This window comes from Xenopus laevis, chromosome 1S (genome assembly GCF_017654675.1).
Source record: "Xenopus laevis strain J_2021 chromosome 1S, Xenopus_laevis_v10.1, whole genome shotgun sequence".
In the NCBI taxonomy this organism is placed as follows: domain Eukaryota; kingdom Metazoa; phylum Chordata; class Amphibia; order Anura; family Pipidae; genus Xenopus; species Xenopus laevis.
The window spans coordinates 172,247,270-172,263,065 of record NC_054372.1 but is presented as its reverse complement, the minus strand read 5'-3'; the positions used below and the strand labels follow the sequence as shown (position 1 = coordinate 172,263,065).

The window sequence follows — 15,796 nt, the reverse complement described above, 5'->3', positions numbered from 1 at the left end:
TATAATTACAATTATTTGATTACAATAGCTTGTACTTTGGTTTGTGGATATAATGCTAGAGAAGCACTGTGGTGTCAAAGTGGAGGTTTAGGCTAATAGCATTGGGAACCTCATATATATGTCTTATCATCCCCAGATCATTGATCTGAGGTTGCATATAAATATTAATTCAAAAACTATTTTATTTCGGATGTCCAGTTGAACACACTGTTAACACCAAAAGATCAAAACATACAAATCTCTTTTTATTGCAAGTGACTTTGGAGTCTTTGGGTCTCCCTCAGAGTCTTGAGTTGTGGGTGGCCCTCAAATCACCTATAGTATAATTCTACACTGCAAAGAATAACTGACTGGCTAGTCCAGAGCTGTATTTAATGGAGACTTGGGAAATTTGTAAATCCCAAAAGATTTATCTCTGTTTTGGCAAAAAGATGTAGCTGTGGGGTAATATAAAATATAGTGCAACATACTGTCGTTATTACTTTGTGTATTGGCTCTTCAGTTTAGGGCCTATAGTCATTGTTGGACTACAACTTCCAGGACGCTGGCAGTTGCAGTTTAGGAACAGCTGGAGGGCTCCAGGATGCATAAGTTCCTGCGTCATATAAATTTTAGGGCCCCATACAGGATGTTTTGTCATGAGCCTTTCCATGAATGATCACAGACCTGAGGCCACCTGTTTTGCTCTTTTCCAAATTCTAAGCTACAGACTTTATTGTAATGCCAACCAGTTCCTACACTTGTTCCTGAAAGTTATTGCAGGCATCCTCCACCAGTTTTGTAAAGAAATATCCTAAACATTGTTTCTAAGTCTTCAGATGCCTTGTGTGGTATGTCTTGTGCAGATGGTATAGGTTTGTTTCACAGTCAATACTTAAAGTGGAACTATCGTGAAAATGAACATTTAATATAAGCTTCATTATACTGAAATAAGAAACTTTCTAAATACAGGTATGGAATTCATTATCCGGAAACCCATTATTCAGAAAGCTCCAAATTATGGAAAGGCCGTCTCCCATAGACTTTATTTTATCCAAATAATCCAAATTTTTAAAACTGATTTCCTTTTTCTCTGTAACAATAAAACAATACCTTGTACTTCATCCAAACTAAGATATAATTAATCCTTATTGAAGCAAAACCAGCCTATTTGGTTTATTTAATGATTACATGATTTTCTAGTAGACGTAAGGTATGAAGATCCAAATTACAGAAAGATCCGTTATCCAGAAAACCACATGTCCCAAGCATTCTCCATACCTGTACAATCAATTACATATTGTGCATAGTTTCTGAAATGATCACGTATATATTCACTATTCCTCTCTCAGCATCTGTTTCTCTTCATTCTGTCTTCATGCAGCAGTTGGGTGTCAGATAATCATTGACAGTTAGGTCAAATATATCTTATAGGGGGGCTTCATTTCCTAGAAGATGTATTAGAGCTCACTCAAATAACTGATTCCAGTACAAACAAAATCTAAAAAAATAACTGCCTTTTGCACAAATTCTGCATGTAGAGAGACATTATGTCTGGTGATTTTAATAGAGTGAGTTCTAATGCATCTTCTAGGCAAAAGGAGCCCCTCCATAATATAAATTGGAACTAACTGTCAATGAATATATGACACCCAACTCCTGCATGAAGGGACAATGAAGAAAAACAGATGCTGAGAGAGGGATAGTGAAGATGAACTTGATTATTTCAGAAACCATACAGAATTTTTAATTGATTATATATATAAAACTTATTATTTCAGTATGCTGAAGCTTATATTAAATTTCCATTGTTGTCATAGTTCCCCTTTAACTTATTCTCTTTTTTAAATATATTTGCATGTACCAAAAATGGTTATATGATTTCTGTATGGTGCACAGATAGTTGAAAGATATTCTCCTATTGTTTTTGCATTAATGGGTAGAGCACTGAACACAGTGTTTAACAGCAGTTTGTAGCCCACTACAGATTTGCCTTAATAATCAGCCAGAGTTCCTACATAGGTTGAAATATTATCATATTTCTGTAAAATAAACCGGGCACATTTTTTATCTGCTTTATTTGGACATTCTTTTCCTCTCCAATATCCGTTCTGCGTGTGTGTTTGATCAGATGGGTTGCCCGAGGCTGCTTTTACTTTACTTATTCGGGCGGAAGGGTTTCTGGCCAATCACATGGCGCATTCGTGAGAAACACATGATGTGACATATATGTGACCTGACAGGCTTGTGGGCATTTACAGCTGTTTCTGCAGTTTGCTTTATCCTTCCCAGTATAATTGCTTAACCATGCTAACTGCCTACATTTCACAAATAACATATATGGCATCAGTTGGCAGTTAATATCATTGTTTATTGGGGGTGCTGCCTACGTTTGGTGGAGTGCCGTATACCAATGCCTGGGTCTATTATTGATATAAATGATTTTCATGTATATGTTTGTGCTCATATGATAAGAAACATAAATGTATGGACTTCACTGTAAATGTATAGACATCATATGGTCCCTAATTTAAAACTAAGGATGGCTGAGTGCATACACATTGACATATGTCACTGCTTTTAAAATAATAATTGTATATAATGTATTGAATTTTACTTATAGCAACCAATCTATCCTTTGAATTAAAGAGGTGGTTCATCTTAGCTTTTAGTATTTTATAGAATAGCCTATTCCAACTTTGCAATTGAGTTTTCATTATTTATTTTTCATAGTTTTTAAGTATATGCCTTCTTTCGGACTATTTCCAGCTTTCAAAGTAGGGGTCACTGACCCCGGCAGCCAAAAAACTATTGCTCTGCGAGGCTATAATTTTATTGTTATGTAGGGACCCATAGGGTTAATGTGGAGAAGGGAAGGGTGGATCTTCCTCTTTGGCTTCTGGTTGCTGACCCAGCTGGGTGTTTCCATGAGCCTGGGTACAACAAAGCCCAGTAAAACCAGTTTGCTCTAGAGGGACCAGTACCTCATGAATGAGGACAGATAGAGATTGGTTACTACCTGTTATAAGACTCTCTAGGAGAGTAATATAGGTAGGTTAAGTAGCAAGAGCGGCTTGGCTCCAACTAGGAGGGATAGCAAGGAGGTAGCTCTCCCCTCAGGCAAGACTGGCCTGTTGTATTGGGACACTTCTTATTAAAGGAACAGTAACACCAAAAAATAAAAGCGTTTTAAAGTAATGAAAATATCATGTACTGTTGCCCTGCACTGGTAAAACTGATGTGTTTGCTTCAGAAACACTACTATAGTTCATATAAACAAGCTGCTGTGTAGCAATGGTGGAAATTGAAAAAAGCCTATATGGCACAGGTTATATAGTGGATAACAGATAACACCATTGTGTTCTACAGAGCTTATCTGCTGTGTAACCTGAGCCTTTTCTCCTTTGAATGGCTGCCCCATTGCTACACAGCAGCTTATTTATATAAACTATAATAGTGTTTCTAAAGCAAATACGGCAGTTTTACCAGTGCAGGGCAACGCTACATTATATTTGTATTACTATAAAACACTTTTTGGATGTTACTGTTCCTTTAAGTATGGGGGAGGTGAATGTAAGGAAGGGATAGAGATAGCAGTAGGTGGGACTACAGTGGATTGTGTATTGACTAACTGCTTCTCTGTTTAGCATTTAATGTTTTGCAACTAAAACAGAATACTGTGATAGTTGGTGCTATTTTTTTCGGTGTATTGTGCCATGTATGAACTGCAATTTGTGTCTTTCCTTTCCAAACATCTGTATGTTAATAAGGACTGGCTCCACCCTGTGACTTGTCTCCGAATTTGTCACATCAGTAATTAGATATACACAGAAGGGCTCATTTGCTGTACACTAAACACAAAGGGGGTTATTTATCAAAGTCCGAATTTATCTCAATATTTTCTGCTACAAACTCTGATCAAATCTGCTCTGCGTATTTATTATTACATTTTCCAGAAAATTTGCTTTTGGGGAAAAAAAATCAGATTTTCACGAATTTTCTGACTTTTTCATCCGATTTTCAAGATTTTCATAATTTTTTCGTAATTTTCACTCGAAAACTTCAAGGGTATTGTCCGAAACCCAGCGGACATCAGAAAATCATTGGGATTTCTGCCACTGACTTATATGCAACCTCGACAGGTCTGAGATGCCGGATTTTCAGATTTCCATCCTAGAGGTTTATTAAATTCGAAAAAAGTCAGTGATTTTTTAAAAGTCAGATTTTATATTTATATATATATATATATATATATATATATATATATATATATATATATATATATATATATATATATATATATATATATATATATATATATATATATATATATATATATAAAAAATCACGAGTGTTTCATGATTTTTGCATTCGGAGTTTAGTAAATAACCCCCTAAGTCTATGTAGGGTAGGGGGTAGGGTTTTTTTTAAGATGTGTTTCTCCTTTAAATATAGATTAGGCTTGAAAATATATTCTGTGGGGAAGCGTTGTGTTTGCAGGTGTTCCTATATGTGTTACACGAATCACATGCAAGTAGGAAGCCTGCATCTCCTCAACATTGCAAACCACACTTACACCTGCCAGAGGGCAAGTCACTGTTAGGCACAAGCAGGGCTAAACGTGCTTTGTAAACAAAAGTATTTAAAATATATGATACCCAGATACGCAGAGAGATATCTGCAAATAAGGATAGATACTTTTTTGTTAATAATCATATTTATCTTACGGTAGTATAAAACATTTTGTGTAATATGCTTTTTTTTTTCAGGCATGGCTTTCCTTGTTGATATCCTGGATAACTGGAGCCGTAATGAACTGGACAACTCAGCAGAGGACTATCTGGCCGACCTGCACTGTGCTGATCCTGACAACCCAGAGTATTTCTCTCTAGCAGATCACAGTGAGGTAATAATACTGCATTGAGTACCACCAGCAGGTTCTGTTGAAATAATTGTGTGTATTTTGTCTACCACTGGAGACCAGCTAAGTGGTTACAGAGACATTTAAAGAGTGGATAATAGAGTTTATAGTTGAAAAAACAACTGGTGATTGTAGTAATTAATCATGTTGCCAGTAGGTATATAAACCCAAAGACTGACTGTAGAATTACTACCTAGCAGGGTAATAAAATTCAGGGCTCGAGCAGTAAATTAAAGGGATCCTGTCATCGGAAAACATGTTTTTTTCAAAACTCATCAGTTAATAGTGCTACTCCAGCCGAATTATGCACTAAATCCATTTCTCAAAAGAGCAAACAGATTTTTTTATATTCAATTTTGAAATCTGACATGGGGCTAGACATTTTGTCAATTTCCCAGCTGTACCTAGTCATGTGACCAATTTCCTAACAAGAAGCAACTTTTTAGTATAGACTTGTGGCCTTCTCGTGTAAATAAATACAGCATTGTGCAATGATAACCACAATAAAGCCTCATAAATATATGTAAATATTCTCTAAACAGGAACAATTTTGCTCAGTTATCATGGAACAGTACAATGGGAGGCTAAATAATTTTACACTGTATGATTGTTTTGCTTATTGTGCTGGAACTGAGACAAGGCTGGAAGGAGTGGCCCAGGTTAATAAAGTCATACCTCCCAACATTTTTTAAGTAAAAAGAAGGAGAAACATTTTTTTGTACGTAGCGCAGCAATTTTTTTGACCACGCCCTTTCTGTGGCCACACCCCCTAATTACCATGTTCATTTTACAAAATTTGCCAGTTTATTAAAGTTTGAAAATAATTCTCCTTATCTAAACAGTTTTTTGTGCCTCAAAATTGTTACAAAGTATTTTATTTGCACCTTTTAGCTCTTCTGTGCTCTCTGCTAAAAGCCAATTAAGTTAGAAACTTTGTTTCTTTTTATGGTTGTTCAGTGCAGAGAAAATAGGGACTTTCCAGTACAAATGAGGGACTGCGGGTTAAGCTGTCAAAAGAGGGACTGTCCCTCTGAAAAAATGTTAGGCTATAGGTATGGGACCTGTCATCCAGAATGCTCGGGACCTGGGTTTTCCGGAAAATGGATCTTTCCGTAGTTTGGGTCTTCATACCTTAAGTCTACTAGAAAATCATGTAATTATTAAAATAAAACCAATAGGCTGATTTTGCTTCCAATAAGGATGAATTATATCTTAGTTGGGATCAAGTACAAGCTACTGTTTTATTATTACAGAGAAAAAGGAAATCGTTTTTAAAGATTTGGATTATTTGATTATAACAGAGTCTATGGGAGACGACCATTCCGTATTTCGGAGCTTTCTAGATAACGAGTTTCCAGATAACAGATCCTATACCTGTACTGACCATTCTGAATACACAGTGAAAGCTGCAAGGAAGAAAATGTCAGCAGCACAATGAATGTCTGAAACAATGTGAGGTTTATTGAACCCAAAACATACAGCAGAAGGCTCTCTGCTTCTGTTACTGAATATAACAACCTATGACACAGTTACAATGCAAAGAATGTCATTTTTTTATGTGGATTTATAAAAGGTAATTGATATAATATTGTTTTCTAGGTCCAAATCAGCCTTTCTACAGTAGGTTTTGTGCCTCTCTTTGGTGGAGATCAGTCGCACAAAGTCCTTGCTCTCTTTGCACCCGAGGATACACTGACAGGTATGTGATCTTTTATAAGATTGCTGTTAAAGGGATGGTTCACCTTTAAGGTAACTTTTATAATGTTATAGAACGGCCAATTCTAAGCAACTTTTCAATTGGTTTCCATTATTTATTTTTTATAGTTTTATAATTATTTGCCTCTTGCCTCAAATGGGTGTCACTGACCCCTTCTAAAAAGTAAATGCTCTGTAAGGCTACAAATGTATTGTTATTGCTAATTTTTACTCATCTTTCTATTCAGGCCTCTCCTATTCATATTGCCGTCTCTTATTCAAATCAATGCATGGTTGCTAGGGTAATTTGGACCCTAGCTACCAGATTGCTTAAAATGTAAACTGAAGAGCTGCTGAATAAAAAGCCAAATAACTCAAAAACCTTAAATAATAAAAATCGAAAGCCAATTGCAAATTGTCTACATCATACTGAGTTATCTTAATGGTGAACAACTTCTTTATTTTAAAGGCAACTATAGCGCAGAAAATGTGAACAATGCTACCCCAACTATATCTGGTCCTGGGAATTATATGGTAATTTTCACATATTCAGTGTTAATTTAACTCACATCAGATTTTTTAATTTTTTTGTGCTACGTGGAATACTCTAGGGCAGCCCAACCCTTTTCACTTGAGAGCAACATTCATTCAGTAAAAATAGTTGAGGTGCAACACAAGCATGGAAAATATTCCTGGAGGTGCCAAATAAGGGATGTGATTGGCTATTGGTAACCCCTATGTGGCCTGGAAGCCTACCGGAGACTCTGTTTGGCAGTACACCTGGTTTTTATACAACCAGAACAATGCAAGCCTGGCATTGAAAAATAAGCACCTGCTTGGAGGCCTCTGAGAGCAACATCCAATGGGTTGAGGAGCAACATATTGCTCACGAGCTACTGGTTTGGGATCACTGCTCTAGGTATTATAACATAAAGTAAACAATGTTTTTCACTACAGCTATTCACCCAGCCATAATCTGGTGAGAACTCTGGTGCTCTGACCTACATATCATTTGCCCATGAGATTTTCATGCTCAGTACATTAGATTAACTGGAGCAATAAATGCCTTAAATACCATGAAATGCAATAACAACAAGAAGTAATCAGTCCCAGATCATTACAGTAGACCAGTTCTAATTTACAGTCATACCAGTATCTTCCTTCAACTACTACATTTCTGCTTGTAATGCAGCGTAATATAGCACTGTAATGAGTATGTATTGAAAAGTAGAGTAGATCTGGAGACAAACAGAAATCTTAGCAAGACAAAAACAAATATGTTCTATTATGAAAACGTGTAGAATTAGTAACAGGAAACTGGGCAGCACTAATCAGAAATGCTTAAAAGGAAATGCACATCTGTAAAAAGACACATTTATGGATTATAGTATAAAAAGAATTAATGGCTTGATTATGCACCACTTGTATAATATAAGGATGATCTGGTTACATAGATGATGTTTCTAGTAAAACTGTTCAACCGGTGATAATGTTGTGACTTAAATAAGGTTTGTTCCAAAAAGCTTAATATGTTTTGTAGCTACCCTGCCATCATTTACTGTCAGGGTGGGACTGGTGCATTTGGGGCCCACTGGGTTACAAACCATGCGTAAAACCCGGAAGGCGGCGTGCATGCGCGAAATCCGGAAGGCGGTGCACATGCGTCAAATCCAGCGCACCGAGCGCCCTTCATATTTTTCTTTAAAGGGGTTGATCACCTTTGAGTTAAATTTTAGTATGATGTAGAGAGTGATATTCTGGGACAATTTGCAATTGGTTTTAATTTGGGATGCACTGAATCCACTATTTTGGAATCCCCGAATCCTCCACGAAAGATTCGGCCGAATACCGAACCGGATCCTATTTTGCATATGCAAATTAGGGGTGGGAAGGGGAAATCATGCTTTACTACCTTGTTTTCTGACAAAAAGTCACACAATTTCCCTCCCGCCCCTAATTTACATATGCACATTAGGATTCGGATTCGGTTTGCCCAGGCAGAAGGATTCTGCCGAATCCGAATCCTGCTGAAAAAGGCCAAATCCTGGCCGAATCCCAAACCGAATCCTGGATTCCGTGCATCCCTAATTTTTTATTATCTGTTATCTATTTTTTTTAGTTATTTCGCTTTTTATTCAGCAGCATTCCAGTTTGCAATGTCAGTAATCTGGTTGCTAGGTTCCAAATTACCCTAGCAACCATGCATTGATTTGAATGAGAATATGGATTATTAATAGGCGAGGGTCAGGATAGAAAGATGAGTAATAAAAGGTAGCAATAACAATAAATGTGTAGCTTTACAGAGCATTTGTTTTTAGACAAGCTAGAAAAAGCCAGGATAAGAAGGCAAATAAGAGCCAGGATAAGAAGGCAAATAATTCATAAAATATAAAAATAAATAAATAATGAAGACCAATTGAAAAGTTGCTTAGAATATAATTAAATAACATACTAAAACCACCCCTTTAAATTCTGCCCAGATTGGGGAGCAGTTCTCGGCCGGCAGGGGGCCCATGAGGGCCAGGGCCCACCCGGTCTTTTCCCGGTGTTCCGCCGGCCCAGTCCGACCCTGTTAACTGTATATTGAGTATATGCCTTAATGGTTATAAAGACTTATTTTCTAATGGTAAAATATCATTTCCTCTGTATTGCAGCTGTTGCTTTCTACCTTGCTGATCAATGGTGGACTGTTGAAGACATTGTGAGAACATCCAATCCTTCCCGTGAAGGCCTTCATCAGGTTTTTTATTCCTGACTTGTACTTGTAGGGCTGTAAAGTGGAACGGAGATGGCAGATGCACCATTCAGTATACAGAAGTTATACTGTTTATAAAGAGAGGGTAGCATTAGGAAAAAAAGCAATGTTACTGGTAACTTTGGTTACATTTATCCTAATATGTGCATTGTGCTGCAGTAAGTTTAATTTCTATATAAAAGATCTAGATCTAAGTTACAGTTTTCTGCATCTCTGAAACATTTTACCTACAGAATATTTCTCTTAAAGGAACAGTAACATCAAAAAAAAGGAAAGTGTCTTAAAGGAATGTCCATATAATTTACTGTTGCCCTGCACTGGTAAAACCAGTGTGTTTGCTGCAGAAACACTACTATAGTTTAGATACATATAAATGGCCATGGAGGCAGCCATTCAAGCACAGGATACACAATGGATAACAGATATATACTGAATAATCCTATTGTATAGTACAGATCTCATCCGTTATCTGCTGTGTATCCTGTGCCTTTTCTCCTTTTTCAGCTTTGAATGGCTGCCCCCATGGCTAAACAGCAGCTTGTTTATATAAACTATAGTAGAGTTTCTGAAGCAAACCCATCAGTTTTAACAGTGCAGCACAACAGTACATTATTTTCATTACTTTAAAACACTTTAATTTTTGGTGTTACTGTTCTTTTAAATATGAATAAGGCATAAGGTTATTTTGACATAGTCAATGTGGGTGATGTGCTAAACCTCAGACAAATATTTATTTTGCAGGTCAGGACTCTGGGAGAGCGAATGGTTCTTTATGTCCTAAATCGCATTATATATCGAACGCAAGAGATGGAGAGAGATGAGGTCCCTTTTTTGTGCCACAGCAGTTCAGATTATGCAAAGATCTTCTGGAGGAAAGGGGAGGCTGTTGGATTCTATTCTGTCAAACCCGCTGGTCAGTTGTGGTTTTGTATAATATAGTTATGTAGTTGTGCCTTAATTGTTTAATCTGTTAAAAAAATGTTTTCAAGTTCCAGTTTTCCAGTTCAAGTTTTTAGATTTAGGTTTAGAGCTGAATTAGCAAATTATTTCTAATCTAATGATGTGGCTCCCATCAGATCTTGCCTCCATACTTCTTCCCGTATTCAATCTTCTTGATGTTTAGCAACGTTCTTCTCATAGCCTTAAACAGCCCTGCAGCATAGAGAGAATGCAGGAGAATAAATTGCCAACTCTGTAGTTGAATGGAACAAGCTGACAGAGAGTGGTAAATAAATGATAGCAAGGGATGAATGGAATACATTTTTTTTTTATTCAACCGGATACAGAATCTATTGCAAAAAAGTTGTTGACTCCAAATGCTCATTTGCATATTGAAATTTGAGATAAAGCAAGACAACGTATCATCTGTAGACAATATATTTGTAGTAAGTTATGTGAGTTTAAGGATCCCACCAGACCAAATCCCAGCCATCAGGCCCAGATTGGTGGCAAGGCCACAAAGGCCCAGTCCTAGGCAAGCATGGACTGAGATTCAAAATAGGCCCTGGCATTTCAGGTACACAGAGGCACAAACAGCCCCCCCCACCGGCCCAATATATATTGACTGTCTATGGAAACTTACAGCAGCCCCTCTGGCATTTGCCAAAACCCACAGATTGCCAGTCCTGGCCTGGTCCTAGAGCAGCAGAAATTCAGGGGTGGCATGCCATCCAGTTGCCCAGTTATGGGCACTCGACATGCGCAAATCTCCTGCATACCAGTCGCCTGGAGTAGAGTCCTGCAGCGGGTCGTCGGGCACCCTGCGGAATGAGGGGAGGATTTTCAGGTGCGGGTATATATGTGGGCAGAGGGTCTGCATATCGTGGGTCGGATTGTGGGTCTCATCTAAGTTTCTTATGTTCTTTTGTCTATATTTTACTCCTTTTAAAGTTTTACAAAACGTGTTTCTGTCCCCGCCCACTTTTGATGACATCACTTCCTGGTTTGCAGCAACATTACTTCCTGTTTGATGGTCGTCATCGGGTTGTGAATAAGGCAGTTGCAGGTCTGGGTCAGATAGCGGATCAAAGTGGGTAAATATGTGGGTTGTGGTTCGGGTTGGGTCCGGGTCTTAGAAATTGGTTCCGTGCAGGACTCTAGCCTGGAGTGCAGGAAGGAGAGGTAGACTACAAACAGGAGGGGGTGGGACAGGAAGAGGAAGGAAGGGGACGGGGCGACAAACCGAGCCAGCCTAGGTGCGCCCGGGAAGTAAATATCGGTAGTATAGATGTTGACCTACACTTGGAAAAGTAGCATGTGCCAATACCATTCCTATTAGGAGTTGAGAGAGAGAGAAAGAGATCATTTACAGTGTAGATGTCCAGATTTGTGAGTATTTCAAAGTTCACCAGAGTGAATGGCTAAGCATGACTTGTTTAATTGGCAGCACTGAAACAACATGATCTGATTGCATTTACAGGGAGTATGTGTCCTGCTTACCTCACTCAAAGTTATCAGCTGCCTGTTCTGGATACCATGTTTGTAAGGAAGCGATACCGGGATAAGGAATTTGCCCTAAAGATACTGGAAGACTTTGTAGATTCTTTTACTGAAGAGAACCTTGGTTTGAGGTATCCTTTGTCTTCACTGATGTATACAGGTAACTGCTTGGATCATTGTAATATTATTCAAATTAAGTTCAGAACAGGTCTGGCGAACAGAGATCGTGCCCTGATATTCTTATTATAGTTAGCAGTACTTGCAGTAGTATGTATTATTCAAGTTCAACTCACTGTGTAATTCACTTGCAGTGGTAGGTTCCAGTGTTTGGATAAGCAAACCTCACATTAATGGAATTTTTCAGGGTAAAAATAAAAACTGGGTAAATAGACAGGCTGTGCAAAATAAAAAAGGTTTCTAATATAGTAATGTATAAAGTAGGAATGCACCGAATCCAGGATTCGGTTCGGGATTTATTGTTTTTCAGCAGGATTCGGATTCAATCGAATCCTTCTGCCCGGCCGAACCGAATCCAAATTTGCATATGCAAATTAGGGGTGGAGAGGAAAAAACCATTGACTTTTTGTCACAAAACAAGGAATAAAAAAATGTTTTCCCCTTTCCACCCTTACGTTACATATGCAAATTAGGATTCGGATTGGTTCGGTATTCGGTAATTGGTCGAATCCAAAATAGAGGATTCAGTGCATCACTAGTATAAAGAGTGACTGGATGTGTAACATAATAGCCAGAACACTACTTCCTGCTTTTCAGCTCTCTTGGTTTCCACTGATTGGTTACCAGGCAGAAACCAATCAGTGGCTTGAGGGGGGGCATATGAATCATGAATGTTGCTTTTGAATCTGAGCTGAATGCTGAGGATAAAATGCAAACCCACTGAACAGTTATGTCCCATGTGGTCCCCCTTAAAGGACATGTCAACCCCCCTAACATAAATTTTATCAGCGAAAAGCCTTCTAGAATGGTTCACATACCGACCACTGAAGTGCTTGACAGTTAATCTGTGAAGCAGCAATGTTGTTCTTCTCTTCCGTCTGGTTTCCAGCACTCGCAGCCTCTCTCCTCCCTCCCTTAGGAATGCACGCTGAAATTTGGCGATGCGCACATGCGCAGTTCACCAAAAAAATCTAGCGCATGCGCACATGCTTGTGTTAAGCGTCGGAAGCAACCTCAGTGTAGAGGTCAGGAGGATTGGGCTATTGGCGCATGCGCATTGGAACGAGGAAGCGCGCATACAGAAAAAAATGGCCGCCGGGTAAATCAGAGCGCAATGGTGTAAAGAATGCGACGGTGCAGTGAAACTGGAGCGCTTTTCAAATCGCAACTAATGCGGTTCACATTGGGCTAAGGTAGGCTACACAGGGATACTGAAATGAAAAAGCGACTTGACTTTTCCTTTAAAGTCGCTAACTAACTCAGAGTTAGAGAGCTGAAAAGCATGAAGTAGTGTTCTGGCTATTATGTTAGACATCCAGTCACTCCAGCCTTTATACATTACATTTTTGGCTAACTAACTATATTAGAGACATTTTTTATTTTGCACAGCCTATCTATTTACACAGTTTTTATTTGTACACTGGTCTGTTCCTTTAAGGCTAGGGCCACACGACATGGAGAATCCGCTGCCCCACTGCTCCTAATCTCTTTCTACTGCTGTGCTGCCGGCATGGGCAATTTTGGAGGATTTGGATTTTTGGCACTTCTGTTCTGTAATCCTGGACAAAACAGTTTTGGGTCAGATCATTGAATACATTCTTGTATGGGTTCTGAATTTCAGCCTGCAAGCAGTATCTAGAAAAGTATCCTGGAGACCGGGAACTCTTGTGGGAGGTAGAAGGAGTTGGTCTCTTGTTCCAGAGGACTCTCATTTCAAGTGTATTCCAGAAGAAAGCTCAGAGACTCTCAGGTATATACACGGGATGAAAGTAAATATGAATGCCTTAGAAAAGCCCATTTGTAAACTAAGTTTTCAATTTGTTCAATTTGAATTTCTTACTGTTGTTACCTTTAGCCTCCAGCTTGTTTCTTTGCTTCCAAGGGAGGTCTAAGCAGCCTGACTTAGTTATTAACATGTAGAACATGTAGGGGCACATTTATCAAGGGTCAAATTTCGAATTCATATGAGTTTTTTTTAACTCACATGAATTAGAATTTACTCAAAATACTCAAATTATTATTATTATTATCGGATCTTCAATTATTTATTAATAACATTAAATATGTCAAAATCGGACGAATTTTACCGACTCGAATCTAATTTGACCAAACTGGATTATTTTCTTTAAAGGCTCCAAACAACTCCAAACTGGTCACTGCACCTCTCCCAATGACTTATACAGTAATTCGGCAGGTTTTAAGTGGCAAATAGTCAAATTCAAGTTCTTAAAGGGCCAGAGTATGGTAAATCTCGAAATTTTAATTTGATTAAAACTCTAATCGAGTTTGGATAATTCACAATTGAATTTGAGAGTTTTGACCATAAAGAAATTTTCAATTTGAATTTTCAATTTGACTCTTAATAAATCTGCCCTGTAATTTCTAATGTCATGTTGGCAAGCAGACCTGACACTGCATGCATGTGATTGCAACCTACTTTTCAAATTGTAATCCATACTAAAAAAAAGTGCACAGGGACACAGGCACAAACCTGATGTACGTATTCATCATAGCTTTCTCATTAAGTATCAGCCATGACCACTTGTATGTATCAGCGCTATATTAAACATTGCTATTAGGGATGCACCTACTCCAGGATTTGGTTCAGGATTCAGCCAGGATTCTGCCTTTTTCAGCAGGATTCGGATTCGAATCCTTCTGCCCAGCCAACCGACTCCTAATTTGCATATGCAAATTATGTGCGGGGGAGGGAAATTGTGGGACTTTTTGTCACAAAACAAGGAAGTAAAAAATGTTTTTCCCTTCCCACCCCTAATTTGCATATGCAAATTAGGATTCTGTTCGGTATTCGGACAAATCTTTTGCAAAGGATTCGGGGGTTTGGCCAAATTCAAAATAGTGGATTCGGTTCATCCCTAATTGCTGGTGAGCTACTCATTTCATGCTCACATCCTTTTAAAATGTGTTTTATTTTATAACTAATTCTGAAGTTTTTAGGTATATATTTTGTTACCTGCAGAGGCTTCCAAAAGTGATTCAGACACATTTTGTAAAGAACTCTGCTCACAGCAACCAGAACCTGAACCTGAAATAGAGGATCCAGTCTGTGAGAGTCAGAGCGAGCCCAGTGAGCCATGCTTACCAATGGATATCCAGGTCTGTTTTTGAGTTAGTTAAATTCCATGTCTGTTCTCCATCCCTAAAAAAAATCATTGTTAAAATAAACAGAGCAATATTCAGGTGGAGGGGTCAGGGCTCAGTAGGGGGTACAAATACTTTTTGGATTAGTCGCCCAACTGCCTTCCCACCAGCTAGAATGTAAATCGCCAGTGGGATGGCACTCGGAACGCTTCGTTTTCCGAAGTCACCCGAAGTTGCCTCACGAGGAAACTTCGGGCGACTTCGGAAAGCAGAAGTGATCCGAGTGCCATCCCGCCGGTGATTTACATTCTAGCCAGCGGGAAGGCAGTTCAGAGATATTAGCCGATACAAGAGGGGGTTGTGGGAGCACTGTAGAGTAGAAATGTATATAAGTATAAGGGAAGTGCTACTGACATAACCAAATGGGTCAGTGCACATTCCCTGGGCCCCTGTCTAGGTAATTCAGTAGATATGCAAATGCATGTGTTAACAAAGACAGGGGTTTTTAGTTACAAATTATGATCATAAAGTTGAAAAGCCACCATACCACGTCAAGGTAAACCCCATATGGCGGTCCCTAACTTGTTTACCTACCAGTCATAGTATTGAGGATCCTGTGCCTCTCTGCATAATAGCATTAGTTGAAGTAGAAGTCTGCTGAACCTTGGTTTCTGTCTGAGGGCTAAATCCTCCCCCGCTGCTAACCTGCATATTAGCCAACCAAAGAA

The 15,796-nt window shown here is 38.6% G+C and overlaps 1 protein-coding gene across 3 annotated transcripts in view; it reads left to right on the top strand.

Annotated features, from left to right (window-relative positions):
- fam169a.S (family with sequence similarity 169 member A S homeolog) overlaps positions 1-15,796 on the top strand; it is a 45,260-nt gene that overhangs the window by 20,171 nt on the left and 9,293 nt on the right. For all 3 annotated transcript variants that reach the window (XM_041580504.1, XM_018244428.2, XM_018244429.2), the window contains exons 2-8: positions 4,749-4,885; positions 6,500-6,599; positions 9,250-9,335; positions 10,092-10,263; positions 11,770-11,949; positions 13,588-13,716; positions 14,947-15,083. In XM_041580504.1, coding sequence (XP_041436438.1) covers positions 4,751-4,885; positions 6,500-6,599; positions 9,250-9,335; positions 10,092-10,263; positions 11,770-11,949; positions 13,588-13,716; positions 14,947-15,083 — 939 coding nt within the window. In that variant the 5' untranslated portion in view covers positions 4,749-4,750. The remainder of the gene's footprint in view (positions 1-4,748; positions 4,886-6,499; positions 6,600-9,249; positions 9,336-10,091; positions 10,264-11,769; positions 11,950-13,587; positions 13,717-14,946; positions 15,084-15,796) is intronic.